This window comes from Archocentrus centrarchus, chromosome 4 (assembly GCF_007364275.1).
Source record: "Archocentrus centrarchus isolate MPI-CPG fArcCen1 chromosome 4, fArcCen1, whole genome shotgun sequence".
In the NCBI taxonomy this organism is placed as follows: Eukaryota; Metazoa; Chordata; class Actinopteri; order Cichliformes; family Cichlidae; genus Archocentrus; species Archocentrus centrarchus.
In genome coordinates, this window is record NC_044349.1 from 8,078,973 (window position 1) to 8,106,627 (window position 27,655).

General features: G+C 42.1%; 3 protein-coding genes across 8 annotated transcripts in view; 1 reads left to right on the forward strand and 2 right to left on the reverse strand.

The window, feature by feature from the left end:
• The window catches only part of atp11b (ATPase phospholipid transporting 11B), a 58,593-nt gene extending 53,193 nt beyond the window's left edge, over positions 1 to 5,400 (forward strand). For both annotated transcript variants that reach the window (XM_030726975.1, XM_030726976.1), the window contains exon 30: positions 2,131 to 5,400. In XM_030726975.1, the coding sequence (XP_030582835.1) occupies positions 2,131 to 2,212 (82 nt within the window). In that variant the 3' untranslated portion in view covers positions 2,213 to 5,400. The remainder of the gene's footprint in view (positions 1 to 2,130) is intronic.
• A 2,440-nt stretch (positions 5,401 to 7,840) lies between these two features.
• mccc1 (methylcrotonyl-CoA carboxylase subunit) lies at positions 7,841 to 19,412 on the reverse strand. 3 transcript variants are annotated; one of them, XM_030727921.1, is made up of 20 exons: positions 19,150 to 19,412; positions 18,746 to 18,789; positions 18,387 to 18,526; positions 18,185 to 18,280; positions 17,937 to 18,058; positions 17,661 to 17,808; positions 17,187 to 17,308; positions 16,951 to 17,062; positions 16,423 to 16,504; positions 16,163 to 16,290; positions 15,882 to 16,065; positions 14,639 to 14,748; positions 14,257 to 14,473; positions 14,089 to 14,175; positions 11,970 to 12,019; positions 11,581 to 11,718; positions 11,055 to 11,162; positions 9,959 to 10,030; positions 9,704 to 9,868; positions 7,841 to 8,168 (listed from the first exon to the last, which is right to left on the reverse strand). In XM_030727921.1, the coding sequence occupies exons 1-19, from the start codon at positions 19,203 to 19,205 to the stop codon at positions 9,734 to 9,736; spliced, it is 2,151 nt and encodes a 716-aa protein (XP_030583781.1). In that variant the 5' UTR covers positions 19,206 to 19,412; the 3' UTR covers positions 7,841 to 8,168; positions 9,704 to 9,733. The 3 variants fall into 3 exon arrangements, with proteins under 3 accessions (XP_030583781.1, XP_030583782.1, XP_030583780.1); XM_030727922.1 differs by having other exon boundaries at positions 7,841 to 9,868; positions 19,212 to 19,412; XM_030727920.1 differs by having other exon boundaries at positions 7,841 to 9,868.
• Positions 19,413 to 19,830: 418 nt separating this feature from the next.
• lamp3 (lysosomal associated membrane protein 3) lies at positions 19,831 to 26,452 on the reverse strand. 3 transcript variants are annotated; one of them, XM_030727924.1, is made up of 7 exons: positions 26,278 to 26,452; positions 22,298 to 22,414; positions 21,667 to 21,746; positions 21,326 to 21,451; positions 20,831 to 20,903; positions 20,560 to 20,730; positions 19,831 to 20,092 (listed from the first exon to the last, which is right to left on the reverse strand). In XM_030727924.1, the coding sequence occupies exons 1-7, from the start codon at positions 26,336 to 26,338 to the stop codon at positions 19,953 to 19,955; spliced, it is 768 nt and encodes a 255-aa protein (XP_030583784.1). In that variant the 5' UTR covers positions 26,339 to 26,452; the 3' UTR covers positions 19,831 to 19,952. The 3 variants fall into 3 exon arrangements, with proteins under 3 accessions (XP_030583784.1, XP_030583783.1, XP_030583785.1); XM_030727923.1 differs by having other exon boundaries at positions 21,667 to 21,752; XM_030727925.1 differs by having other exon boundaries at positions 19,899 to 20,043; positions 21,667 to 21,752.
• Between the last annotated feature and the right edge of the window lie 1,203 nt (positions 26,453 to 27,655).

Here is a 27,655-nt window from a genome sequence, read left to right on the forward strand (position 1 = left end):
CTTCTTAAGCAGAAGAAGACTTTTATTCAGTTGTATAAATTAAGCCACGTGCAGGGTAGTAATTCTTAGGAGAGCTTGTGTGACTATTTCTTTAATAAACTTAAAATCTTTCAGCCTAATTTGTTGCACCTCGGAAATCTTAATTAATACTTCAGACATCTTTGTTTTTCTAACTGAACACATTATAACTTAAACAATTTGGGTGTAGATTCAGCTGCTGTCCTTCTCCTAGAACGAGGGGATCACAAAGAAACCAGAGAGGCTGCTGGGAAGTGTAGTCTCAGTCGTCTTTTTCTTTCTGCTACTTCCTCCAAACTTTTTCTATTGGATCCTGAAGCCTTACTGTGCTTCTGAGAAGAGGCCAACCTTGAGGGTGCACCTGTTTTATGAGCGATAGTGTTCTACTTGGGTGGAGTTATTGTCTCTGTAGGTTTAAATTACAGGAACTAGCTACAAAACAAGAATGCCCAGATTGTGTCTTGTTGCATGAGGGCTGCTGTTGCCTTTGGTATTTTGTAAACAATTAAATGTGTCTGTATCTGTGCCCCCTCACACATACTCTCCCCCCTCCTGCACTTGTCTCTTTTCTGTCCTCACTGTGTCTGTCTTTGTCCTTCTGTGTCTGAAATCTGCATAATGTTGTTCGACCTTCCAGATTAATTATTCATGTACTTTTAACGTCCCCTGTGAGCTTTGTCTTGTCAGAAATCTGCTTGTTCTTTTCTCTTCCTGGGTTCACGTTGCCACCGGCTTATCTCAGAAACTGTTTTGGGTGCTAACGTGCTTATAGTTCATCATGACCCGGGGAGCAAAGATGGTTTTAGCACTGAGATGTTTTAGTTTAACCCCCCCAAGCCCTGGTAGACAGCCGAGCCAGTGATGCAGCATGTGAGAGGGCCTCCAGTCAAACCTCCATTTGAGTCATGAGTCTATTTAAAGTCACTTGGTGGCTCCTGTTTTTTTTTTTTTTTTTTTTTTTTCCCCCTGTTTATCAGGTCTTAAAACAGTTGTCTTCATTTTGGCATTAAATTAAAGGTCGAGAGATTCATTCTGAGTGGAGCAGCTAACATTTTTTTTTTTTTTGGGTGGTTGGGGGGGGGCAGAAATCAGAAGTTTAGATGGTTCTCCTCTTGTCATATTTTCAAGTACAAAACATATTATTCTGTGAAAGCTGTGCACACATTTCTGACATCCCTCCTGCCATCATATGAGGATCAGATGTAGTAGCCAGACTGGAGGTGCTGTTTGAAGTCAGTGGATGCTGAGCTGCAGTCTCTCGGCTGCTCTTTGCTCAAGCTTTGAGGTAGCTCTGATCGTTGAACTCTGGTTCAGCTTTGATGCGAGTCAGCACGTTGGAGGTTGGTTTGTTGTGACCTTTTAAAGGTGTTTCAAACTGTGGCAAGCTGTGACTTTGATTGTTGTGTCCATGTTTTTCTTGTCCTGCATTAACCAAATGGAGGAGACTGTGAAAGATTTGTCTGTGTTAGACATTTCCAAAGGAGACCCAGCTCGCTAAGCTAATAATATGACTGCACCTCAGTCATATCATAAATCATTAGGCACTCTATGCGTTTATGTTCAGCACTAAAGATATGAAGACCAACCCTTGTATGTTTTGAATGCTGATGGTTATTTTGGAGCCGATAAATGATGCAAGAATGGTGCTGATGCTTGTTCATGATAGTTTTATTTCACTTTATGATTCTATTCATGAGTTGAGTGTCTCAAATCTCACCTCAGCTCCTCAAAAGGGGAAAAACAGTTGCAGGTCCATGAAGAGTACAGTTTTCAAATATCTACACTCCTGTTAGCAGATGCCATGCAGATGGCAGATGCTCTCCGGGCATTAGTGCAAGTTATTGAGGAGAGATTTTTGATACTCATCCCTAACACCATCACACTCATTACTAACTCCTCACTCATCCATCACTCACTCTTCCTCTGCTTCTTCCAGCCTGGTTGTGTAGATTGTAACCACCAACCTTTGGACAGCAGTGTAAGCTAGTGACAGCTCAGCCTCACTCTTCCCTACACCCCACACACACACACACACACACACACACACACACACAAAGAGAAACACACTGCATCAGCCTGCTAATCGTCACTCACCCTGCTGCCTGTTTTCAGGTCTTGGAGCGACACAGAGAACTTGTACTCCAACGATCGCAGCATCCTGACGCTGTCGCCCATCGAGGCCACCCACTGCTGACTCCCAGAGCCACTGACTGTAGCACAGGGAGCTGGGGGAGAGCCACCACTCCATTATGAGTCATAATCACACCCCCGCAACCTCAGCCACCATTATAGAAACAACTTCATTTTAAACTCAATTAATTCTCAGCAGGATGCACCGCAGCTACAAATGGGATAAGGATCCAAAGAACTCATTTGAGTCGCTGCTGAGAGGAACATCAGATGGGAGCGGAAACACTGAAGGAAATGGAATGTGGTGTGAGCCATCCATGGAGCTACATTTATGTTGGAAGATCCAGTTTGTGTCTGAGCTGTAAACTAGAAAACCTCCTCCATAAATTCACTGTTTTTAGGAACATGAACAATGAAAAACAGACCTCGAAGTTTGAGCAGAAGCAAAATGGAGATTCCTGACTGACTACACTTTTTGTTGCAAGTCTTAGTTAATGCCAGGCATCGTTCAAAGCATTGCAGCGAATGTTTGGCAAGTCAACAGCAAACCAGGATCATCCACGTAGCACCGAGTCTGAAGCTCGCCAAAATCGGGCTGCATTATGAGGTGGCTCTACATCCCGATGTTTCCATGAACTGCTACAAAAACATCTAATTCAGACTGATGGTCCGACCACCCGCAGTCCTGTAGCATCCAGAAAATGAAGCTTCATCTCTACCATGGTACCAAAGACCAAAGGATTCCGACTGGAGTTTAAAAGGAAAAGTGTTTATTTTTTTGTGCCTGACTGTACAGAAGCTTATATTGTTAAAGGAGACTTGCTGTTGTCCGTGCTGCTTTGTCGTCTGTTCAGGCCTCTGTGTCGCCCGGTGCATCGCTCTAAAAGAGGCCCGATGTTTTAAAAAGCCATACATTTTGAGATAACTGGAGGTACTGCAAACCGACGCTGTTTGAGCTGCTTGCTAAATTTGTTCCCCTTGAATGCCTTTTCTCGACCAGCCAGATGACCAAAAGCATCTCAGCATTAAAGCCTACAATGGTCTGGCAGTATTTTAAGGCAAATGGATGTAGACTCATCCATATCAGTTGCCTGAAAATAAGTCCAATTTGATGCTCTTTCAGTGAGGCTGTGATGATGAGATGCTTTTCCACATCATGGCTGATGCACGTCGAACCAGACAGCAGAATGTGTCTAAGTTCAGATATAGTTCACTTTTGAGGACAGAAGAAAGGAAAAGCAGAGCATTTGCACAAATCGCATATCAAAAATTTATTTTGTTGGTTTTATGTTTTTGGGAAAAGTCATTGTCACCCTTCATCTCTGAAATCATTCGAATCACATTTTTTTTGCTGTTACATTGGGGTTTTTTTTTTTGCTTCCACCTGCTGTTGGAAGTGTGTGTGTGTGTGTGTGTGTGTGTGTTTGTTTTTCTCTGTGGGTTGAAGGAGGTACAGTACGTCATATAGCTGTTGTACACACTTGAACAGTCTCAGCAGCCACTTGCTGGCTGCAGGTCAGATCTGTTTGATGTTCGGTTCACCCAAAAAGGAAAACAAAAAGCTGCAATGAGGAGAATGTTTCGAGTTTTTGTTTTTTCAGGAAAATCAAGTCCGGGTGGTCTCTGACAGAGATGTGCTATTTGGGTACGGCACGCTTTGTTTCTTTCTGTTCACACAGATGCGACTGACAGTGGGAGTGTCTGTCTGTTGTTATCGCCGCACTTTTACTCTGTTAAACGTTTCTAACATATCAGTGTCTGTGCAAGCCGGATGTTGGTGTGATATCAGATACTTAAAAGGGCCAAAAGGATGTTTCAGTTAGATTGCCATCACACTGCGCACTCCTCCATATTTACACAGGAAATGACCTCATATCTGCTAATAAAATATCTACCTTGATGCACCCCTGAGTTCTACATGGATAAAGGAAACTATAACTTCTTGCAGTTTTATATTAGTATTCATTAGACTATGAAGTTTATCTGTCAGAGGTCTGTCAACACAGTTGTAGTATTCCATTGCGTGTGTTGTGTTAATCTTGATTTTGATATAACAGAAAACTTGTCATGATCTCTGAGCGTGGAGCTAGAAAGATGATTGTAACAGGGAGGACAAGATGCAAGTACGTTGCATTATGGGAAATGTAGGAGCCACTTGAAGTCAGGATATCCCTGCCTCTGTGGTGTTTAACTGTGACTCATCTGTGGCTAGTTTTTAGACTCAAATTTATGTGGCTGTTGAATCCAGCACTACCCCTTTAACACCTTTTTAAAAAGAAACTGAAAGATCCTGAACCTGATTTTTAAAGAGGCTGCAGCCCAGCACAGTGCAGCTCAGCGGCATCTTTTCTTGGACCCTCCACATCTTTCCAGCTCCACAGCACTTCCTTTATGACATGTGTTCAGTTCAAGCTGAAGGCTCACATTCCCCCTCCCCCAAATCTCATGTCAATACAATACCTCAGTGGGGGGATCTCAGTCAGTGTGTATCAGAACTTGCAAAATCTTTCAGTGCACATACTGGCACATGACTGTTTTAAGACAGACATGAACAGAGTGTGAACCTGCTGCCGCCTCTAATGTCGGGAAAACCATTGAAGCTGCTTTGCATACAGCGAGCTGAGCCGGCCATGTGGTTCATTTTGTTCAAGTTGCACCTGCACATTCCTGTGAAGCAATAATAGTCATTGTCACGATGTGACTCTGCTAAAAGGTCAGGTGATGTCATCATTGACATCGTGTTTTCCTCTGACACCACATCGACCCAGATAACAGAGCGACCACTGAGCTCGGTGTTTGTTAGCGTTTTGGGGGCACCGGCACTGCTGAGTTTGTGAGATATTTCAGAGCAGATGGCAGACGAAGAAAGAGGAGTCCTTCCTGACCAAAGGCAAGTGATACAGGGCCCAAAACACCTGCAGTGTTAGTGCAGTTCTGATGCCCCCTTGTGTTCAATGTGGAGACCAATCGTATCCCAAAAAGACAAAATAATACAAACACCCTGTCACATGTTATAGGTAGCAGTTACCTGATGCAAAAATAGCCTCTTTTCAAACTAAGAAAGGTAATTACATAACTGGCTCCATTTGACTAAAACAAAAAATATATATATAATGGCTAGAAAGTTACACTCCATACTCAAACAACCATCACCCAGGAAAATCACTTTTCAGCTAATGTAATTCACTCTGACGTGTGGGACCAAAGTGATCTTTATCACAGCTGTTCTCCCCCCCCCCCCCCCCCCCCCCCCCCCCCGGGTTTCAAACAGCCGTGAAAAGAGCTTGTGTGAACACACGGACCAGATCCCATACAGCGCTGCAGCACTGACGTCACCAGAGCTCCGTTACGAGCGAGCGAGCAGCAGAGTTCAGATACGAGGCCTCCGGGGTATTTCTAGAAGCAGAAAGATTACTCAGTCACATAATTCAGAACAGTGATTTAATATTTCATCACGCCTCGAGCCCCAGTGATCTTCACAATGTCCATCAGAGGCACGTTTTAATTGGAGACCTTATTAAGAGTCCACAAGTGCTTTCAGAAATACTGGTCATTATTAAACCACCGGTTACATCATCTGTGTCCATCCTCAGTGGAAATTGGTAGTAAAGATCAAATTAAATCTTTTAAGTAGAAAAGTAAGTTTTGAGCTGGAGGCAAATGACATCAGTGCCAAGGTCCTTTTCAAAGTAAGAGTTTGCAAATTTGAATCAAATTACGATTCCTTTGATCAAATCAGCTAAGAGAGCAAGTTCAGATTGAAATGTCAGCCATCAGCGTGGTGATGCAGATTGTGCTCTGACTCGGCGTCCATCAGAAGGATACCAGGACTCATGTCTAAGCTCAGTTTGCTGAAGTCATGTTTCTTCCCTCCTCTCAGCAATCATTCTGCACCGGAGCACTACTAAACATCACTCATTCTGTTGACCAATATCTGATGCTGTATGTCTGTCCTCCTGTCTGTAAATCTGTCTTATAGCTGAAGATGCTGTTCTATTTACGAAAAATAAATACATTTTTAAGAACCAGGTCTGTGGAGTCCATTCATTCACAAACAGTGGTGGGAAGTTGGACACTAAACTGACCAAAGACCAGTGGAGCAGCTTACCACTGATAAACAATGGGGAAAGCTCTATGTAATTAGTGAGGGAGAGAAAACAGTTAAGAATCTGCATGCAGCAGATAGCTGTGGACACTTACAAACCTGAAGATCCATGAAAAGGAAAATGTGGCAGCAGTTTTTATTGGTTTCAGTAATAATGTAAAGTGCTCCAGCCCTAAAAATTATTTGTCAGGGCTGAAAATCAGATGGTTAAGTGCAACTTCCCATTTACTCTATTCGGTTCCCCATGTCACATCCTAGTAAGCTACACTACCTCTAGCTTCACTGATCTTTACAGTATGATTTTCATTTTTGATTCAGACTAAAAGGAAAGTGTTTCGAAGGGACTTATTGTAAGTTCAAGTTAGCTATTTTTAAATGCATTATGTAAGGTGTGCAGAGATATCAACTGAAGCTGAACTAGGGCTGAGTTATAGTGGTGTGTAATACCAGTCTGTACCACAAGATGGCACAGTGAGTCGACGTAAACATTTAACCAGGCAAGTCATTAAGAGCACATCCTTATTTACAGTGGCAGTCTGGGACAAGTTAAAGCCTCTTGGGGAGCTAGGAGAGCTTGAAAGAAGTATTAACAGTTAAACAGGAGCATGGAGACTTTTGGCCTCTATGGAGAGTTTCCCCCTCCTCATGACATTTTTTACAACCGGCTCAATTTTTTTTTTTTCCCCACATGGATAACAGGAGTGTGGTGGTCCTATTGATTGACAGGTGTCCCAGTTTAGTGTCTGCTAAGCCTGAGCTGCTATGAGTCATTAAACTGGCACTCTTTGGTGTTTGTGCTGTTATCTGACTAATACGTCTTGCTGTGTGGTACAGACCATCTCAGAAGTCTGCTTCAGCTTTGGTGAGTGAAATTCTAGTCTGGGGCACTAATTAGCCTGCGTGTGTGTGCGTGTGTCTCGGTTGCATTGTACAATTTATAAATTTTGTTCTCTAATCAAGCTAACTAGGTTACTTGACAATGTAGTACTCTACCCTATCGTCCATATAAGGTAATTTCTCGCTTCAAAAACAAGCACCGGCATTGCTCCAAAAATCAATGTGTGACGTCACAGTGGCTAAAATGGTTTCTACTGTATGAAGCCAGGAAATAGGTTCATGACTACTTTGTGCCATTTCCTTTAGTGGTTACACATGAATACAAATGCCTTCAAGTTTCCGGCTGCTCTGTGTTTAACACACTTACCAGAAGTCTGTTAAACATTTTAAATGGGGACAGTGAGAGAGGAGTGCTGCAGCACCTGCACCTGTAAAAACAGGTGCATGCAGACCCTCTCAGATGCTTTCAGTGCCAGGGGAACGATGTTCACTGAGCATGAACCTCGAGTCACATTCAGGGTGGACAAAGTTAAGATCCTCAGTGTAGTGGGCATTTTCCCCCATCCTGCCACACAGCATTTAGAGCTCGGCACAGACACGCAACTGTTTCCATTAGTCACACTGATCAGACCACCTCTGAGCTCTGGGGTGGTGTGGGTGTGCCAGGACATGACAGACATAAATACTCAAAATTCCCAACCCATTTTCAAACACAGGCGCAGGACTGTTTATACTTCAAAACACATTTATTACAGTATTTAACTAGTTTATTATTTTACACCTACAAACAATCCAGGAAATAAAACAAGTGTTTACACTGACAGTTTTAGTCTACAAGGCCTCAAAGCACACTGGTTGGTAAGAAGACAGTGATCCACAGAAAAGAGTCCACTTCATACTGTGCGGCAGATCACTCCACTGAAATCTCTCTGACCGACATTTCATCCTTTAAGGGTTATTTTGAACTCAGAGCCACATCTGGTCGCAGAAACGCTGCAGATGAGGCTGCTTCTTGTTATCACAGGATGTATTGTGGAGAGGTATTTTAATTGTGAATAATGGAGAGTTTGGAGTCAGTCTAGAAGAATAGAATGGGCAGATTTATTAAAAAAAAAAAAAAAAAAAAGCTAAACATTTTAAGAAAGCTCTTGGGTTTTATGTAAGCCAGACAGACAAAGTAATTATAATTCTGTGGCAATCAATCAAGGTTGTGTGATTGACCTTTTTTTTGTGTGTGTGTGGGGGGGCTGGGCAATTAATGTAATTTTATTTTTATTATCAATTACAATTTAGCTTCCAATGATCATGAAAACATCAAAATAAAAAAATAAAAAGGGGGGGGGGGGGGGGGGTTGCATTTGTTGTAACACGAATGCACTTGCTTTGTCTTGAGTTATAAACCCAGTGCACTCCTTTCCTGCACAGTGATGCTCTTTCACCCCTCCCTTAAAAGCCCAAACTCACCTAAAGAGCCTTTGATCAATGAAGTCTAACTTGAGGAGCAGCAGCTTTTCACATTTTTGGTGACTGAGTGCCAGTGCTTGATGACAGTGCAGGAAAAACGCAGCACCTTTTTAAGTTGTTGCTTGGAACGAGTCTCCTCAGAGGAGTTTGAGAAAGCTCTTAATATGTCTTGACATGAGCTGAACTCGTCAAAGTTGGGAGGGTTTAATCTGCTGTGAAGGCCAGAATACAAGAGCAGAAATGAAAGAGAAACGCTCCCTCAGTCTCACTCATCGCTGCAGTAGGGCATTCTTTTCTTATCACAATCAGGAGAAGCAAAACAGGTAAGCTACTGGCCCACAAGCTGTACTCTGAGGCAAACGTGTTAAAGCTTCACTAACAGTTGCCTGCCGCTGCCTTTGTCTCCATATTACAGAGGGGCTCTCAGCCGGTCCACCTGCAAGTTTTTCCCTTCTGTGCTGCAGCATCTTACCCCCGGCTCTGCAGTGGTGACTTTAGTCAACAACCCCTAGTCCGTGCCTCAAACCTCCCCACCCTCATGCATTAGTTTTCTTTTTAATTACATTTCAAGAACAGGAAAAATTCCCAGCAAAGACATTTGAGGTAAATGAACAGATATTGTTTAATAATCATTTATAATTGATTACTTTGTGCTACTTTCTTCAGTAACTGTTCTTTCTATAACAACATAATTCAGACAGTACTTGATTTAAAGGATAGGATTCCCTCACTGTTTAACCAACACAGAAAGGAGAGACTACAGTTCTGAAATGAACACAAAACAGAGAAGGGAGAAGCGACTACGTAAATCAAACTCACTGCACTTTTCCCCCGATCGTCATCCACACCCGACTGTGGTGGCTCTGCACCCCCCGAAAGTTTGAGAAATGCTGACATAAAGGCAAAAACTGCTGAGTAAAAGGGTAGCTGTACGTGACAGAAGTGCTAGTGTTCAGTTGCTGGTTGTGTCTTTTGGCTGTTGTGTAAAAGCATCCAAGTACACATGACTGCCACGTCTGTCTCAGACTGACCCTAAACTCATTTCCAAACAGATGATTTAAATCCTGACTCTCTTACATGCAGGAGGCCAAAACTCACTCAGACTGACTCACTTTCCCTCTAGCCTAACGCATGCTAGCCCTCTCCTACCTCTCAGTGTGACTGTGGGTTTGATGTGTTTTACTGGCTGCTCCCCTCTCCCACTTCTTCCTCCTCCTCCACCAGTTCCACCAGAGCAGCGTGGCGGTTGGCCTGAGAGCCCTCGCTGAAGAAAACCTTTTTGATCACACCTGACTTGGGAGCCCGGATCGTGTGCTGTGGAGATGAAACGAGGGGCAATGTCATCAGAAACCGAGCAGTGTGTGTGTGTTAATCTGAGGAGCAGTGGCAGCATCAATCCCTCACCTCCATCTTCATGGCAATCATGACCATCAGCGGGTCTCCCACAGTCACCTTATCTCCGGCCTTCACCAGCACCTGAACACAAAACAGCAGCTTGTTCAGCCTCTGTTCATCTCAAAAATGATAAAACCAACCCAATAATGCCACTCAAAAAGAAAGCAGGAGAAATGCATGTCTTTATTACTTCTTGCTTGGATTGCTGAGATTTTCTTTCTGAAATCCTTTTCAGCTCATATTGCATCTCCTCTGGTCTCATTACTCTGGCTGCAAGAAGGTTTGAGGTAAACAATACACTCAAACTTGCCTCCGTTTACATAAATAGACAAAGTGGAGGCAAAAAATTGCATTTTTTTTCCCAGTTATTTTTAATATCAGTAGTTTCAGTGTTTCAGACATAAGGGACTAATTATAATTCTCATTTCCTCTTTTATATGTTTACACACTGTTACAATGTGGATGCTCATATTTAAGAAAACGCTCTTAAAACCCCGTTTCATTTTATTTTTTTTTACATTTTGCTCTGCATGTCGTCATAATGGGATATGCCACGTATGGTTGACTCAGGCACATCGCACTGGCCGCCTGAAAAGCACTCGTACAGTGGATGCAGGTGAGATTTTCAGTATTAGAAGGTGCCAGGCTCTTTGACAGACTCGTCTAACCACCTGCTGCCTGTAGCTTAACATTTATCCTCACAGCCATGCCAGCGCCATCGATCTTATCTAAAATGTCAAACTGAGCTTGTGGCCTCAGGCTCCATTACGTGGACCCCGAGTTACTAATATAAACAAACAAAAAAAAGAGGCCTGTAATTTATGTGTTTTTATATGTTCAGATACAGAAAATAAAGCTGAAAAACAAAAGAGTTGTGCCGCGTGTTACGGTGTTTTTCATCTGCACTTTGTGTGTAATTTTAACCTTTTAGGACATCTTCTGCCATACCAGTTTAGCATCGAGACATTCATAGTGTAATATCTGTTTGTAAAGTCTAAAATTACCTACAAAAGCACTTTAGCTGAGACTGACCGTGACTGCATTTAAACTGGAAAAACAGGTATATTCTTTACGCGTGACAGAAATGAAAGATGGTCAAAGTCACCTTCTCTATAGTTCCAGTCATGGGGGCCACGGCTCCACCCTGAGCTCCAGAGCCGCTAACACCAGCCCGATACTTCGGCACAGGAACAGACACCTCAGAGCTTCCCTCCTGCAGAAAATAGGTAAAGACATCAGAGAGTGAAGTGACAGATTGCAGACAGCTGAGGTGAGAGGATTGAAACAGGTTTTTAATTTCCCCTGATGTCAGACGTTGAGTTTTCGTCTCCAGTCAGCAGATGTAACAGATGACAAAAGCTTGGGAGAGGAAACAGAGACAGTTCAGTGCAGTGACAGGTGAAGGGAACATTTCTTTGCCATTTTTGACACTTATTTTCTGATTCCAGGTTTTCAGTTCCATCAACATAAAAAATAGCCATCAATTACCAAACAAAGATCTTTGCATATAAAATACTGTGCAAACAACAGGAGATGAGAACTTTGGGTTCGCTGGTTTTGAGGAATATGCAAAATGCAAATCTGCGTACTGTGCACGTCATTTAATAATTAGGTCGAGGACAGATGCATACAGTGGAGAACAGGTGCACTGTGTTGTCCAGGATCACAAGTTTGGGGCGGGACTTGACTCCATTGACAGTGCAGTGCAGGAACGAAGCTCCGCCTTCCGTCTCCACCTCCCCTGTGACACGATAAGCCTCCTCACCAATCTAAAAGAAAGCAGATGTGAAACATTTGTGGGAAGCTCGAACAACACAGCTTCTCCTCCAGTTATACTACCCAAGCAGATATGAGCAGCCGTCATCCTGCTGCTTCTACTAACATTTCCAGACTCCTGTACACCTACATTAGTTCAAGCACTGGCGCCCCCTACTGTATTTAAGAATTTGGAGATCCTTGCTTTTACTGGAACAAAACAAAACAGAGAATTTGTACAAAAAGGTTAACTATCTCAGCTCACCTGCATACTGTAGCTTCCATCCTGGTTATACAAGATGACCACATCAACTTCTAGAGATTAAAAACAAGAGGAAATGCTTTCAAAAACAGTTTGGGTTAGAGACAGGAAAGACTGGGGGCAAAAAAAAGAACCTAAAACAAAGTCTCGAGTTTAAATAAAGCACGGCTGTTGTACAGACAGAGCAGCAGCTCAGGGACTTATTTTTAGTTTTTCAGTGGCATTTTTAATAGAAACACTGAATAATGAATACAAGTTCTTTAATAACGTGTCACAGACCAGACTAGTTTTAATTTAATTATTTAAATAATCATTAAATCAGATTATGACTCGGCTCCAACTGTACTCGACTGCAAATTAAAATGAACACATTTTACCATTTCTTCAGCTAATTTAATCCCTTCCTCTCATTCTCCACATTTAAAGCATTCAAAACCAGTCCACTAATAAAATACATAACCTGAAGACACCACCAAGGTTATCCATGTACTGCTCTATCGACTGCACATTAACATGAGGTGTAGAGGGTGTGTATGTATACAAATATGTGATCCACCTGTGTGATCATTTGCAGAAGAACTGTTTATTTGAAGAGTTTCAGTCAGAACTTAGAGTTCATCACAGTACAGAAACAGCACTAGTGAAGGTTATGAATGATCTCATCACCTCTGACAGTGGACTGGTTTCTGTGCTTGTGCTGTTAGACCTCTGCGTCTGAGCACAACATTTTGCTACAGAGACTAGAACACGCTGTTGGTATTAAAGGAAATACTGCACTGGTTTAAATTGCATCTATCTGATAAATTCAACTTTTTTTCCATGTACACAAGCAGTCTTCCTTACACGTAAATGTCAGTCAGGAAACACTGCACACATTTTCATTGCCGATGAAAATGTGCGCAGATGACACCCAGCTATATTTATATGAGAAACCATATAATAAAACAATTAAACTGTAGGAATGTCTTAAAGACATAAAGGCCTGGAGGACCTCTAATTTTCTTCTCCTAAATTTAGACAAAACTGAGTACTCAGCCCTACAAAATATGGTGTCTAACCAGATAATACCAGATGGTATTACCCTGGTATCCAGTAACACTGTCATCAATCTTGGGAGTCATTTTGATCTCAATGCACACATTAAACAAATATGTAGGACTGCTTTCTTTCATTTGCTGACAGTGATCCTGAAAGACTAATTCATAACACTTCATTTCGTACTTCTAGGCTGGACAATTGTGGTTCCTTATTACATGGCTTTTTTGAAGAAGAAGAAGAAGAACAGAAGAAATTATATTTCTATTACTTGTGGTTCCTGGTTTCTAAAAGTAGAATGGGAGGCAGAGCCTTCAACTGTCAGGCCCTTCTGCTGTGGAACCAGTCTGGATTCGGGAGACCGACACCCTCTACTTTTAAAATTAGACTCAAAACGTTCCTGTTTTGATAAAGCTTATAGTTAGGGCTGGATCAGGTGACCCTAAACCCCCCCTTAGTTGTGCTGTTATAGGCTTAGCCTGCTGGGGGATTCCCATGATTAACTGAGCCTTTCTTCTTTACTCCCCATGTATTCATATACCACTACTGCATGTGCAGGCTTTTCTGTTAATCCACAACTGTCTCCAGTTAGCAATTATAGCTAAGGTGAAATCAAATATTTATTGAGGCATCTAACTCCATATTTCAACCTTAAACTAATGCTGACATGAGAAAAATGACATTTAATGCCAGTCAAGTCATGTTTCTAATAAACCGAAGTAACCAGAGATCCAGGAAAGCCTTGTAGAGGCTGCTAGCTAGTCACACTGCATTTCTGTCTAGACTCATAATATATGTACAGATCTTTGAAGGAATTCATCAGTTGGGCTATCACAGATTAATGTCACCAGTTTCATATTGAAGCAAAAGTAAAATCTGGTCAATCTTTTTTTCTGTTCCTGACTTAGAAAAGGATGTCTGCAGAACAGGCACATAGTAAGGTTTACCTTTGACCTTTAACATATAAAATCTCAGAAATTCATAATTTTATCTCATCAGAAATTGGTTTGAAATTGCCAGTTATTGCCCATTAGTGTCCTTCCTTCCTGGACACTAGCTATCTGGTCACAGTACGGCTGTCACTTACTTTTGTCTCCCAGCTGTAGTGTCACATTTCTGTTGAACAGGATGTTGTTTCTCCAGCCACTGCTAGAGCCAAATGGGGAGAAAGGATCTGGAAAAACAGACACATAAGACTTTGTTTATCAGCTTCAATTTGTCCTGATCCAAAAAAATATTATCTCTGTCCCCTCACCAGTGGAGCTCTGGGTGAATCCCCGTGTGTGGATCCTCTCCTGCAGCACCAGTCCTAGGGCTGCTTGGCAGATTGTTGCCCCCGAAGGTGCTTTGGGAGTGGGGAAGAGGTCAGCGTAGTGCTGAGGGATGAAGCTGGTGCTCACATTTCCAGCCTCAAACTCCGGGTGGCCCGAAAGACTGAGCAAAAAATCTATGTTGGTGTTTAGTCCTACTATCTGAGGACACAACAGAACACAGGACAGACAGGAGGCAAACAACATTAGAACCAACAAACAGTTTCAAGTGTTCATCATTTACATCAGGTCATACACACACAGTGGCTTTAGGTTCAGTGAATCCTGTGTTTATAAGCCTCATCTGAGTGTGTATTTATATCTTACATTGTACTGTCGTAAAGAATACCGCAGTTTTTTTAAGGCAGCAGATCGGTCCTCTCCCCACACCACCAGCTTGGCAATCATTGGGTCATAATGTGCTGAGACCTCATCGCCTGCAACCAAACACAGACAGAACGCTCCCAAAATTTAACTTTGTATCTTGCTCCCAACACACTTGTTCCTGTGCTTGCTTGCTATGTGTCTACCACAGAACATTCACGCATCATCAGCCATCCTGAGACTTGCACAATGACAGGAATGTGCAAATGGGACACATCCTGTAGGGACAGATTTACTAAAAGGGGCAAATTAGTGTAAGGCCGCGAGTGGAAAGTCCTGTGGGTGACCTGATAATATGCAAGTTCACAGACGCAGCCAGTTTGCTTCAATAATGACCAACGAATCTACCAAGAGCAGTACTGATTAGTGGTATAAAAACAAAAACAAAAATAATAGTACGCTCTAAGCAGTTTTCCTGCATGCGTTTCTCTTCAGCAGTGGCATCGAAAATCCAACAGCTCAGGTGGAGCACAGGATTTATGAAATTAGAAAGGAGGTGCTTTATTATAAACAAGCCTGCCGTATAAACCTGACCTCTGTGAGATATGTGGAGGGACACAAAATAAAATCAAAATATTTTTAACACTATTGCATGATCTGGAAACACTGCTTGCTGGAAAATATTGCCAATGACTAACAGAAATTTAAAGGAACAAATCTGTTCCTAATTTGTGCTCTCTGCAGTTTTAATTAGGGACGGATCTCTCTGAAACACTTCAAACCTCTCAGCTCCCTGTAAGTAAGTAAAAAAAACAAAAAAAACAAACTCCAATGCTTCACCGTAAATTTTGCTCTGCTACAAAAGTGTTGTGGATTAAAAATATGTGGGGCTCAGCAGCGATTCCCTACGGGACAGAGCCAAAGCTTTGGCACCACAATTAGAGAACTGAGCCATCCACCATCAGTACGATAACATCTACCCTTAGAATAAAAACTAATATCTCTAACAGCAACTACCACAGCTATATCAGGTATAGAACAAGGTATATTTTCTTTCAGAGTTAAACGATGGCATATTTCAAACTTGCCACCTCTTTTAGTAAATTCCAACAGCAGTTTTTGGGGTTTTTTTTTTTTTTGGGGGGGGGGGGGGGTTACATCAAAAGAGTTTTGCACTGGTGCAAACAGTAAATCTGCCCCTTAACCACTGAGCATTGATACACAAAAAAAACTGTCCATTCCCTACCTTCTCTGACTCCAGTCTCTATACGTGTGTGTTGGTCTGGTGGGGGAGTGGAGAGATGCAGCAGAGGTCCCGCCCCTGGAAGGAAGTCATTATTTGGGTCCTCAGCATAGATACGAGCCTCAAAAGAGTGCCCCCTTAAAATTATGTCATCCTGAAGGAGAGGCAGGCGCTCCCCTGCTGCCACCTGGAAGAGAGTTTCACAAAAAATTTAATCTATTTTTTGTCAGTAAACCTCAAAAACATATTCTTGTACGAACAGCTTTCCCTCCCTCTCTCCTCACCCTGAGCTGCCACTCCACCAGGTCAGTTCCGGTTATCATCTCAGAGACAGGATGCTCCACCTGCAGCCTGGTGTTCATCTCCATGAAGTAGAAGTTGTGCTCGGCATCCATAATGAACTCCACTGTACCTGCACAGTAAGACAAACAAAGTAATATCCCTTTTCCTTCCTGCTGTGAGAATCAGGTTTTTGTTTGTGCAGAAACTACTGTATTTTGAGTCTACATTACTCTGGTGAGACGAGTGCAGGTGAGTATCTTACCTGCACCAACATAGTTGACAGCCTTGGCTGCTCTAACTGCTGCTTCTCCAAGTTTTCTCCGGACCTCGGGGCTTATTCCAGGCTAAAAAAAAAAAAAAATCCAGTCGAAAGATGCAACACAAGCCAGAAACATGTTCAACTGATCATAGCACTCGCATCCAGTTTCACACTATTGCTCCAAATCCTCCTCATGCATTCTTACTCTGGCATTGAAACAATGACCTTTTCCAATACAAAGAGCTGTGAAAATTTATTTAATGTACATTTGTGCTTTTAAGATGGCCTTATTCACTATGACAATAGTTTGATAACTACGGCTGCTGGTACTACAGAGTATGTGCGACTGAAAAGGTAATTTAAGACATTTTCAGTGCCACACAAGCTATTAATTTAACTCTAAATAAGAAAAAAGGATTTTTCCAGAAATTGCTCAACATACCATGAGGTTTGACCTCAGGATCATATTAGTTTGATGTGTTGATCCAAATTTGCAAAAGAAAATTTGTTAAAGCATCATTGCTCACTCACCCCTGGTGCTTCCTCTATGATCTTCTGATGTCTCCTTTGGACACTGCAGTCCCTCTCAAACAGATACACAGCATTGCCATGCATGTCCCCAAACACCTGAACCTCCACGTGCCTGCAGAAGACAGATAGAATATAGATAGAAATATGATAAACTAATCTCTCTGTTGCAAAAAGAACTCAACATTGTGGCCACACTTTGTTGCTGAATGCCACCTGGTTAATAGTTAATGTGTTACCTGGGGTCCTCTACAAATTTCTCAATCAGCATGACATCATCATTGAAGGATTTTCTAGCTTCTCGGCGCGCTGACTCCAACTGCTCCAAGAAGTCAGAGTCTGAGCGTGCGATACGCATGCCCTGCAAAATTTTAAAGATATTTCAGTCAGGATATTTTTATCTACAGCAATTTATATTTAGCAGCATAACTCTGTTCTGGATGGTCCCCTCACTTCCCTGTGCATCAGTGGAAAGCCTGAGGCAACGATAACTGATGAGACACTGATTAAGGAGGAGTTGGGGTGGTGATGGGTTGCAAAGCAGCTTGCAGCTTGAGCAGTTGTGAGCGGCATAGCTTAATATCAATCTGTATGTAGCTGCATATCAGCTGAGCCATCAGCTGATCTGCCAGGATTGGACTTGTGCTGGACTTCACAGCCTGCCTGAACTGATGCTACGCACAATTTTGGGGGCTTTTCACATGTCCTCTCACCTTTCCTCCTCCTCCACGAACTGCTTTGATCATCACAGGGTATCCAATCCGGGCAGCCTCTGCCTGCAGGTTCTCATTTGATTGGTCCTCGCCATGGTAGCCGCCTATAATTGGCACGCCAGCAGCTGACATGATATGCTTGGATGTGCTGGGAAAAAAAAATGAAAGACAACAGTTTATTTCTCTTTCATATAAATTTGGGTCACAGAAAAAAGACCAAGTCTTCACAAGAATAGAACTAAAAATATGAGACAAATACTTTAATGACTAAGAGACCTTTTAATGCCCATGTCTCTGATGGCAGAGGAGGGAGGCCCAATGAAGATGATTCCTTCCTGTTTACATGCCTCAGCAAACTCTGTGTTTTCTGACAAAAAGCCATAGCCAGGATGGACCGCCTGCACAACCAATACATAAAAAAATGTAATTAGAACATAAGCAGAATTTTAAAAAACTGTTGCAACACTGAAAATAGACATAAGTGGCTAAAGGCTGAAGACTATAATTTAAAAAAAATTCCTCACATGTGATCCAGATTTCTTGGCCACTTCCAAAACTTTCTCCATTGAGAGGTAACTCTGCTGGGAGGGTGCAGGGCCAATGTGGTAGGCTTCATCTGCCTACAAAAATAACAAAGAACACACAAGATGTCTTATTTTAGTAATCAAGTCCTCTTCAGGGAACTGTCAACAACTTCTTATGAGGTAAAAGGATCCAGTGTCTCACCATGGCTACGTGCATGGAGTGTCTGTCTGCATCACTGTACACCGCCACAGAGTGCACGCCCATCTTTTTGGCTGTACGCATCACACGGCAGGCAATCTCTCCTCGATTAGCAATCAGCACCTTTTCTATCCTCCTCGTCCCTGGAAAAGACAGCTAGCATTGCTCCAACCAACCACAACTGGGTAAAGGTGAGGGATGCACAGTGTATAGAGCTGGAACAAACATGCTGAACAGCCTCAGCTCCCTGCTCCTGAAATGTCCTGCTTGTTGCTTTTCTCTGGAGTGGCTGTGATTTTTGGACTTTCCACATCACTCTTCATGGGTATTCAGTCTTTTGGAAGTTTTATACATTTACTCACCTCCCGAAGCAAGCCTCACGCCTCTTGTGGTCCATGACAGTTTCCTGTGGAGAGCAGGAAACAGCTGCTTTAGTACCACTCATTACTAAACCGATGTTAAAGGCGGATGCTAAATCAACACACTGCTGTGGCACCAGGCCTTTATTATGAAAAAGCACATCACGGTAACAATAAAGCAAAGACCTAGCTTAGTTTAATTGAACAGTACCCGAGGCTACGCCCGCAAATGGCAATGCATATTGTGCTAGCACCATTAGCTACGCTAGCTGTCAGTCTGCTACATGTTTAACCTTGCTCCACTTTTATCTTCTAGCTCGCACAAAATGTTTATATGTGGCCGAACGAGTTAGAAGTCGAAGCCTATCTTTAAACATAACAGCCATTTAGTGTTTTCATGTACTCACTGTGTGAATATCCTCAGGCCCTGCAGAGTTGGGAAACTTAAAATAACTGCAGCCATAGCTACCTGCTGCAAAGGGTAGCTGACAGGCTGAGTGAGTTCCTGGAAAAGGACTTGGTGCTGACCTGGATAAACCAACAAGCGAAATGTGGACTGTTAAACTGTATATCTCTGCCTCAAAAGCATAGCCACGCGCCAGTGAATTTCTTTATCATTTTTGACCTCTCCAAGGACTCGTAGAGGCGACAGCCAATAAGACCGAAGGATGTAGAGGCGGTGAAGAAGCTGCAGTTGACAAACGTAGTCAGCAGATGGCAGCGTTTCTCTGACAGCTGGTTAATCCTTTAATTTTCATCTTGATTTTTCATTTCAGTTTTATTCGACTTTCGTACACTACAATTCAATATAATGAAATCATTATCACAGTTGTTAGTCTTAAGGTTAAAAAGCATGACAAATAGTTACTAATGACACCTTATTCTGCACTAGCCCTGCCGTTTGTATAGTTTATCACGTTTATAGATACTCTTCAATACTCATTACACTAGCAATCTTATTTTATTTAACAAAACTCTTGAATATGCAGCAAAAATATGCAGCAATTAACACCACAAGACATCAGTGAAAGTAAAGAAAGATTTTTTTAAAATTTCATTTTAAAATATTTTCTTTATCAACAGTGTGAATCTCAGACAAACAGCTTGTGTTATTAACAGAGGTATGTGTGACAAAAAGACATGCAAGTTATGAGAAGGACCATGAGAAATAGTGAGATGGATTAAATCCCCTTCCAGTTTCACATCGAGCTCACAGCCGTTCATATCCCACTCTGCGGCGATCTCGGATCACCAGGAAGCTGAGCGCGATGATCAGGGTGAGACACACCACGGCGGCAACGCTGATGATGGGAATTATTTTCATGTTATAATCAGCCCAACACTCCACCTCTGAACAATGGAAAGAAGCAGAGCAGAATTTACCTCTGACATATGGACAACTTGCTAAAATGCATGCTTTCCTAGAACGTATACAGTTTAGTATGCTTTTCTGTTTTTCAGCAGGTCCACTGCTTATATCTGTGTGCACAATGTCAGGGAGACTCACTGCTCTGCAGTAGATTCTCACTCAGATTAAACCATCTAATGGGATGCATTATCACAAAGTCAAAAATCATACCAGAACTCTCATTCTCAAAAATATGAAACTTAATCTAACTCGAATGTTTGAACTAACATGAATGTGTTACTTGAAGGAAGCTGACTCCTTTGACCTGAGGGTGGTTTGTCCTTTGTGGCCACTGCATTTAAGAAGTGCAATCTATTTTAACTGTGTGAGCAAAATCTAAAACCTAATTTTGGGTTGCAAATATGAGTTTGTTTTCCCACTCTCATTTCTTGTTGTGACAGCTACTCACCTGTCCCGTACTGCCCTTGGGGCAGGCTGAAGGCCTGCATCTGCACAGGAACCAGCTTGATCCTCAGCTCAGATGACATCAGAAGCAGATTCTCAGACTTGCACGTGAAGCTTTGGCCGTTAGCCGTTTTGAAAAGCTTTTCATCGGCCAACAAACCCGAGTAATTCTTATCTGTTGGGAAGAGGACGTAAGGCAAGAGTTTCAATGTTTGCAGGGCATCCCTCTAGATCAGACATCAACTGTATGCTGCATCATCTTCTTCTGCTCTTACTGGAACAATCTTTGCAGACAGGCACAGGAGACAAATAAGCAGTCATCTCGGTGACGTAGAAAAAGTTTTTTTCCTGGGGGCAAAAATACTGAAATTGGAGCCGATTCAGAAACAAAGAAACATTACAGCATGACTTGATGTGAACCTGGAATTCTTAATTTATATTTCCTGATTTATTTCCCCCCATAAAGAGGAAAAGACAGCATAAAAAATAAAGAAAAAATTTCCATCTAAAATTCCCATCATGTGGTATCTGAGTATTTTTTTATTCTGCCTCTGCACATATGTATAAATATCTATAAATAACACAAATGTGAGACATGAACAAGCGACAGATTATGGCCTAGAAAGTTCAGATTATTACAAGGCTAACACATCGCATATAGACAAGTCAGACCCGGACTGAGTAAAGCTTACTATAATGTAAAGGAGAGTAGCCACAGCAGACACCAGGATAACATGTTGAACTCACCCAGAAGTGAATGCATGTTGTACCTTTTTGAATTTGAACTGCAGACTGGCAGCATTGTCCGGCAGTGTGAGAGAGATTAGAGCTTCTTCATTTCCACAGTGACCACTGATCGTCACTCTGGATGGGTCCAGGCTGAAATACCAGGTTTTCTGATTTCAGCAGGAGAAAAATAAAGGCTCAAGTCCACATTTGATCTGCACTAAATCTACACAAAGACAGACAAATGTTTCCTTCTGGGCTGGGTCACATCTGGATCACTCCATGTAAAATCTGACATGCTGATACAAACGCTTTTTGCAAAAAAAAAATGCTGAAAAGCAGAAAGAAGAGGAGGATACCATTAACAACAATGATGCAAACACACCTTTTCGATGACAATGTATTCTGCTCCCATGGTAATTCTGATGCAGGGTTTCCCTGCATGGTCTTTGTACATGTAGTTTCCTACACCCATAATAAATAAAAAAAAAAAAAAAAAAAAAACTTTATTCTTTATCAGCCGTCACATCTGCAGTTATTCTCTGTGAGCAGTAGTCTGCAAAATTAACATAATGCATGTCATCTGTTTTATACACTCATGAAATATAGGCACAAATAACATGATGGCATTCCTTCTGTTTTTGAAGACATCATTAATCATCATGAAATAGTTAAGAAATCACAATAAAAATTATAAGAAATACTAAAATGACAACTAAACTTTAGTGCTTCCATTTATTGCATCACAAACACCACTCAGACTTTTTAAATGATCCCAGCATGGACAATAAAATATTAAACTTGCCTTCACTTCATAACCTTCCAATTATGAAATCAATGAGCATGACAGCAGTGAGCAATCATTTCAGCCTGTTTTTAATACATTATGTTACTGCAGCTTCTTTATCCCACTACTGCTGGTGCCATTACCTCAACATCTATCTTTCTGCTGTAAAAACTGGTGCTTTTGATAATATGTACATATGGATTAAATCTGGTGTCAAGTTTGTGTGTACCTGTTTGAGGAGTGGCCTCTGAAGGCTGCAGGATCGGCTGGTAGAGCTGAGTGTTAGAGGGCAGCTCAGAGTCCAAAGCAGGCTGGCTGGAGCCGTCACTGATGTGGAGGTGGACACCTGGTAGAGGATGAGACCTGTCACTTCCTTCTTATCCATATAAATTACATAAAGTGGTCTATTGTTTGGAAGAAAAAAAACAAAACAAAAAAAAACAAAAAACAAAATTACCTCTGCTTTGTAGTAAAATCATGGAAAAGGGTTCTGCTTTGTAAGTGCATACTCAGATTAAACTATGGCCAAATTAATCTGTTGGGGAAAAATGCAATGGGTCCACTATACTAAATGCCTTACAAACTCCCATCAACTCGAGTCCACGCTGCTACTTATTTATATGCCCAGAGAACCAGAGACAGTCCAGCACTCGTGTTATTTGTAATGGTCCCAGCCAGCTCATCTGTCAGTGGCTGCACTCTTTTGATTAAACATAACTTCAATCTTTAACAGGACCTATTAGAGCACAATGTAGCATGGATTTTAATACAAGACCCTTCTAAAAGTCATGGATATAAAATTAAGTAATATTGCTGGATGAGCCTCAGTTGATATCCTTTGTCATAAAAAAAAAAAAAAAAAAAAAAAAAAACTATTTGTATGGCACATTTTACACACAGTTACAAAGTCCTTCACTGTTTAGATAAAACTTACATTAGAGAAGTGGATATGCCGTACATGAAACACGCAAGCAGCAATTCACTCATACTGTACATATATACTTACGTGCACGCACACGCACGCACACACACACGGTGAGAGCAAATATTGAGGAAAGGCTAACCTATGAAAAAATTATTTTTCAGCAGCTATTTAAAACTGAGACGACCTCTGAGGTTCAGAAAGGCTTCCGGAGCCTACAACAGCAAAAGCATGGTTGCCTCTGTATTTAAAAAAAAAAAAATTAAAAAAAAAAATAAGAGTCTAGAACAGCTGAAATACCCTGATTCAATTAAATTTTATTTATATAGCACCAAATAGCAACAAGGTGCTTTATATTTAAAGGTAAAGACCCTACAACAGGGGTATTCAACTCCAGGCATCGAGTGTCCTACAGGTTTTAGATGTGTTCCTGATCCAACACACCTGAATCAAATGGCTGAATTACCTCCTCAGTATGCAGTCAAGTTCTCCAGAGTCCGTGTGTGTACATGAGGGAATGACTGGTACGTGTGTGTGTGTGTGTGTGTACGTGCGTGCTTGTGAGAGTGTGTGTGTGTGGACAGCTGGGCCTGGGTTGGTGGCTTGCCAAGCCTTGGCACCTGTGGGACACGGAGGGTGGGAGTTACCCCTCCCTACCGCTCCACGCTGCTCCCCACTGGTCGTCACTGCCGCCCCTGGGGTGTGGGTGCCCGTGGGTCCCGGGGTGTGTGGCCGGATGTCTCGGCATGGTCTTTGGCCTGCTCCCTTGGCGGCCGTGGCCTGGGGGTGGCTTGGGCCTCTTTGGCGCGTGGGGGGGCTCTGCCGGGTGTCGGGCTGCTCTCGGGCGCTTGGGGCCTCGGGGGCCGCATGCCTGGCTCGTGCTGGGGGTGCCGGCCTGCCGGGGGGGGTGGGCTGCCCGTCGCCTCTGGCTCTCTGGACTCTAGCCCCTGGATTGTGGGGGTTCCGTCTGTAGCCTCCCTCCTTCCTCTTCTGGGGAGTGTACGCGGTTGCCATCGGGATGTGTGGCCCCAAGTCTTCTGAGCTCCTGTGCTGTGGATGGCCTGGGTCCCCTGGGTCCTTCCCTATCTGCCTCTGGATCGCGGGGGGCATGGTTGCAGTTTCTCGCCCTCATTATCGAATACATTGCATGACAAAGGCGCATACACACACATTACTACAAACAATAAACTTGTGTGTGTGTATGTGTGTATATGTGGGTGCATATGGGTGTGTGTATGGATGTGTGTGTGTGTGTGAGTATATCAACCCCTTTTATTTATTTTTTTTCTCTCTATCTCCTTTCTTCCTCTCCCCCCCCACCTCTTGTTCTTGCCCCTTCCTTGTTGCCTGTCAGACTTGGCATGAATAACTAAATAAAAAGATAAATAAATAAAAATAAAATTGCAAACATTAACAAGAAGAGCCTATAGGAAACATATAGAGCTGTTCTTGTCAAAGCAAATATGTTTGGTACATCAGTGCATTCGGATCATCATTCCGATTGTGAAAGATGCCAGACATGACAGGCTAATAAAAAAAAAAAAAAAGTTCTCCAGAGTCCTGCTAATGACTTCTATATTTGACTCAGGTGTGTTGAAGCAGAGACATCTAAAACCTGGAGGTCACCAGCTCTCGAGGCCTGGAGTTGGTTACCCCTGCCCTACAATAATACAGAGAAAACACCAACACTCAGATGATGAGGAAGGACTTGGCAACAGTGGGAAGAAAAAAAACTCTGGCAGAACCAGGCTCAGGGAGGGGCAGCCATCTGCCATCACTGGTCGGGGGTGAGAGGAGGGAGACAGGACAAAAGACATGCTGTGGAAGAAAGCCAGAGATTAATAACTCAGCAATCAAATTAACTGCCGACTGCTCAGCAGGTCTGCTATATATGCAGGAGCCTGTTTATGTAGGGCTTTATATTAATTTAATGAAATATTGAATTTCACTGGAATTGTTCTGGTGGTGGACACGTGTTAGAACCTTTGGTCCAATGGATTGAGCCTTCAGGGACTCCACATACAAGAGCAGCAGAGGGTGGCATGTGCACTAAATGGACAAAAGTAAACCCATACCATAAATATCCACATGCATATGCATAGCTTTTCTGCTGATCTTAATGCAAGAGGTGGTTTAGAGCTCTGCAGTTATTGAGTCAGTGTTGGAAACTTTTACCCACTGCACGTCTCAGCACTCAGTGAGCCTGTGGTCAGCCATTCAATGACTGACTTGATGCTGCTGCTAAATGTTTCCACTTTGCAATAATACTTACAGTTGATCATGGATTATCTACGAGAGAAGAAATTTCATAAACTGACTTCTTGCAACGCTGGCATCCTATTGTACTACCACACTCAAATTCAGAGTGCCTCTTGAGAACAGCCCACTCTTTCACAAATGTTTGTTAGAGCAGACTGGTGAGGTGTTTAATTTTTTACACAACTGTGGCAATCGGACTGAAAACACTTAAAATGAAAACCAGAGACCTCAATAATCTGTCAGAATGTCACAACCTGTGGTGTGAAAGGCTGTAAATAAGTCTTGTTTTCCAACCGAGTGCTGCAAATTCTTATTAAAAAGAAAATGTGTAGCCTCACTAAATGAGACAGTGCAGCTAGGGGCTTTGGAGCCACTGTGAAGTAGCTGGCACTTTGCTAATCAAGCTAAATGTGAAATGAGAAATAAATTATGTTTCAGAATAAATACTCTAACATTTTGGGTCTTCATTCATTGTGAAGACATGTTAGTGGGGGGCCTGTTTTAATGAGTTTGTCCACAGTAAAAAAGTAAAGTCATCTCACAATGGCAGACAATAAAACAGCAACTTGAAAGCTGTTGAATTATTGAACGTTTTCTCCGCTCTGTGACATAAGTTCTTTTTCTTACACAGCTTAATTTTACAAGGTAAATTTTCCTTGCTGGTGGTTTCAATGCATGCAGCATGTGAAGTGCTTTTTGCTTACATTCATAACACTCTTTTTTGCTGAAACCACAGAGTGAGAAGCATGACATCCTTGGGACAACTAAAGACCACTGTGTGGAGAGGAAACCAATGCAGGCTCATATGACATTTAACCACATTATACACTATAGCACTCTTATAAAGAAATATTATTGTTTAAACAGAAGTGAAATTAGAGTGAGAGCATAACAGTCGATGCTGCAAGGTGAAAATACTGAAGCACATTGGTTGTTGAGGTACTACAAAAAAAAAAAAAAAGGTCAAATGAGTTTAAGGTCAGCTATTTGTGGAAGGTAGGACCTCATTCAAATATTATCAAACTTACCTTTAAAGACAGCAGCCAGGAAGAAAAGACACCATCCACCACTTTGGCCTCTTAGCATCATAATTACAAAACAGAAGAGCAGCGTAGCACCACCAGATCAGAAGTGCAGCAGCTGCGCTTTGACAGCTACTTGTGAAATTGTTGAACACCTCCTAACACCTAAGTAAAGCATGCAAGGGAAATGAAGTGACACTTAGCACTGACACCTCTGACACATTAATCTTTATAACAGAAACTGTGGCACCTGGCACCCATTAAAGACACAGGTTTTCATGTAAAGTTTCATGTAGAGTTATTGCAAACAATGGGCATAGTTAAACAAATGCAGTTCACATTGTGAATGATAATTTGCATTTTTAATGAGCTTATTGTACTTACAAGCCAGCAGATATACAACATACCACATAACAAAAATAATATTAAAAACACCTTCAAAGCCAAAGAAGAGTCGATGTAGTCTCTGTGCATAATTTAATGCAAAGCACGCTTTGTGCACCTGAAACAAAACTCTGCAGATAGAGTGTACAGTGTCGTAGACAAGCCATAATTAAGGTTCCCTCTTCTTCATCATTTGGTTAAGTAGTATTTTCAGTAAATGTTTTTGAATTGTTAGCTGACTAATGAAGATGCAGAAAAAAAAAACACTCATGCAAACTTGAAACCCACTGAAAATGGATGACAAAGATCACTCAGCAGCTGTGAACAATTAAACTCCTACATGAACGTTTCACTCTCAAAACTGCAGCAGGTGCTCGGTTTCTAAACATGAGTGATTTTAAAGGAAGACATTAGTATGGTAAGCATGCTGCTGTCACTAAATGTAATATTTGTACTTAGTTCAATGAAGTAAGGGGTTTAAATGATATACAAATCTTTACATTCTGTTTTTATTCAACAAGTTTGGGGGGAAATATTGTTGGTCTAGTTTAAATCAAAAGAAACAACTAATCCCAGGCACAGATTAAGAGAGAAATGGATCAACAGAGCAGAGATTCTTTTAATATGAGAATTATTGTGTCTGTGATACCATCTGGTCTGAAACAATCTGGGAAGGCTTCAGAGAACCCTCGGACTGGCATGGAAAATTGAGGTGGGGAGGATGAAGTGCCACTGCCTGTTCCCACTCTCATTAGCACCACTGTGCCTTTGAGCAAGGCCCTTAACCCCCCCAGTCGCTCCCCATGTGCTTTCTAGTCCCTGCTCCGCATGTTGTGCTGTGTCTGATATGTACTACATGTGTGATGAGTCAAATGAAGACCAACAATTGCTGCACACATATGCATGTATATGCAATATACAGCCTAGGCATAGGAAAAGGGTCAGCACACTCACAGGGTGGAGCTGCTTCCCTGAATCACTTACACTGAACATGGATAAC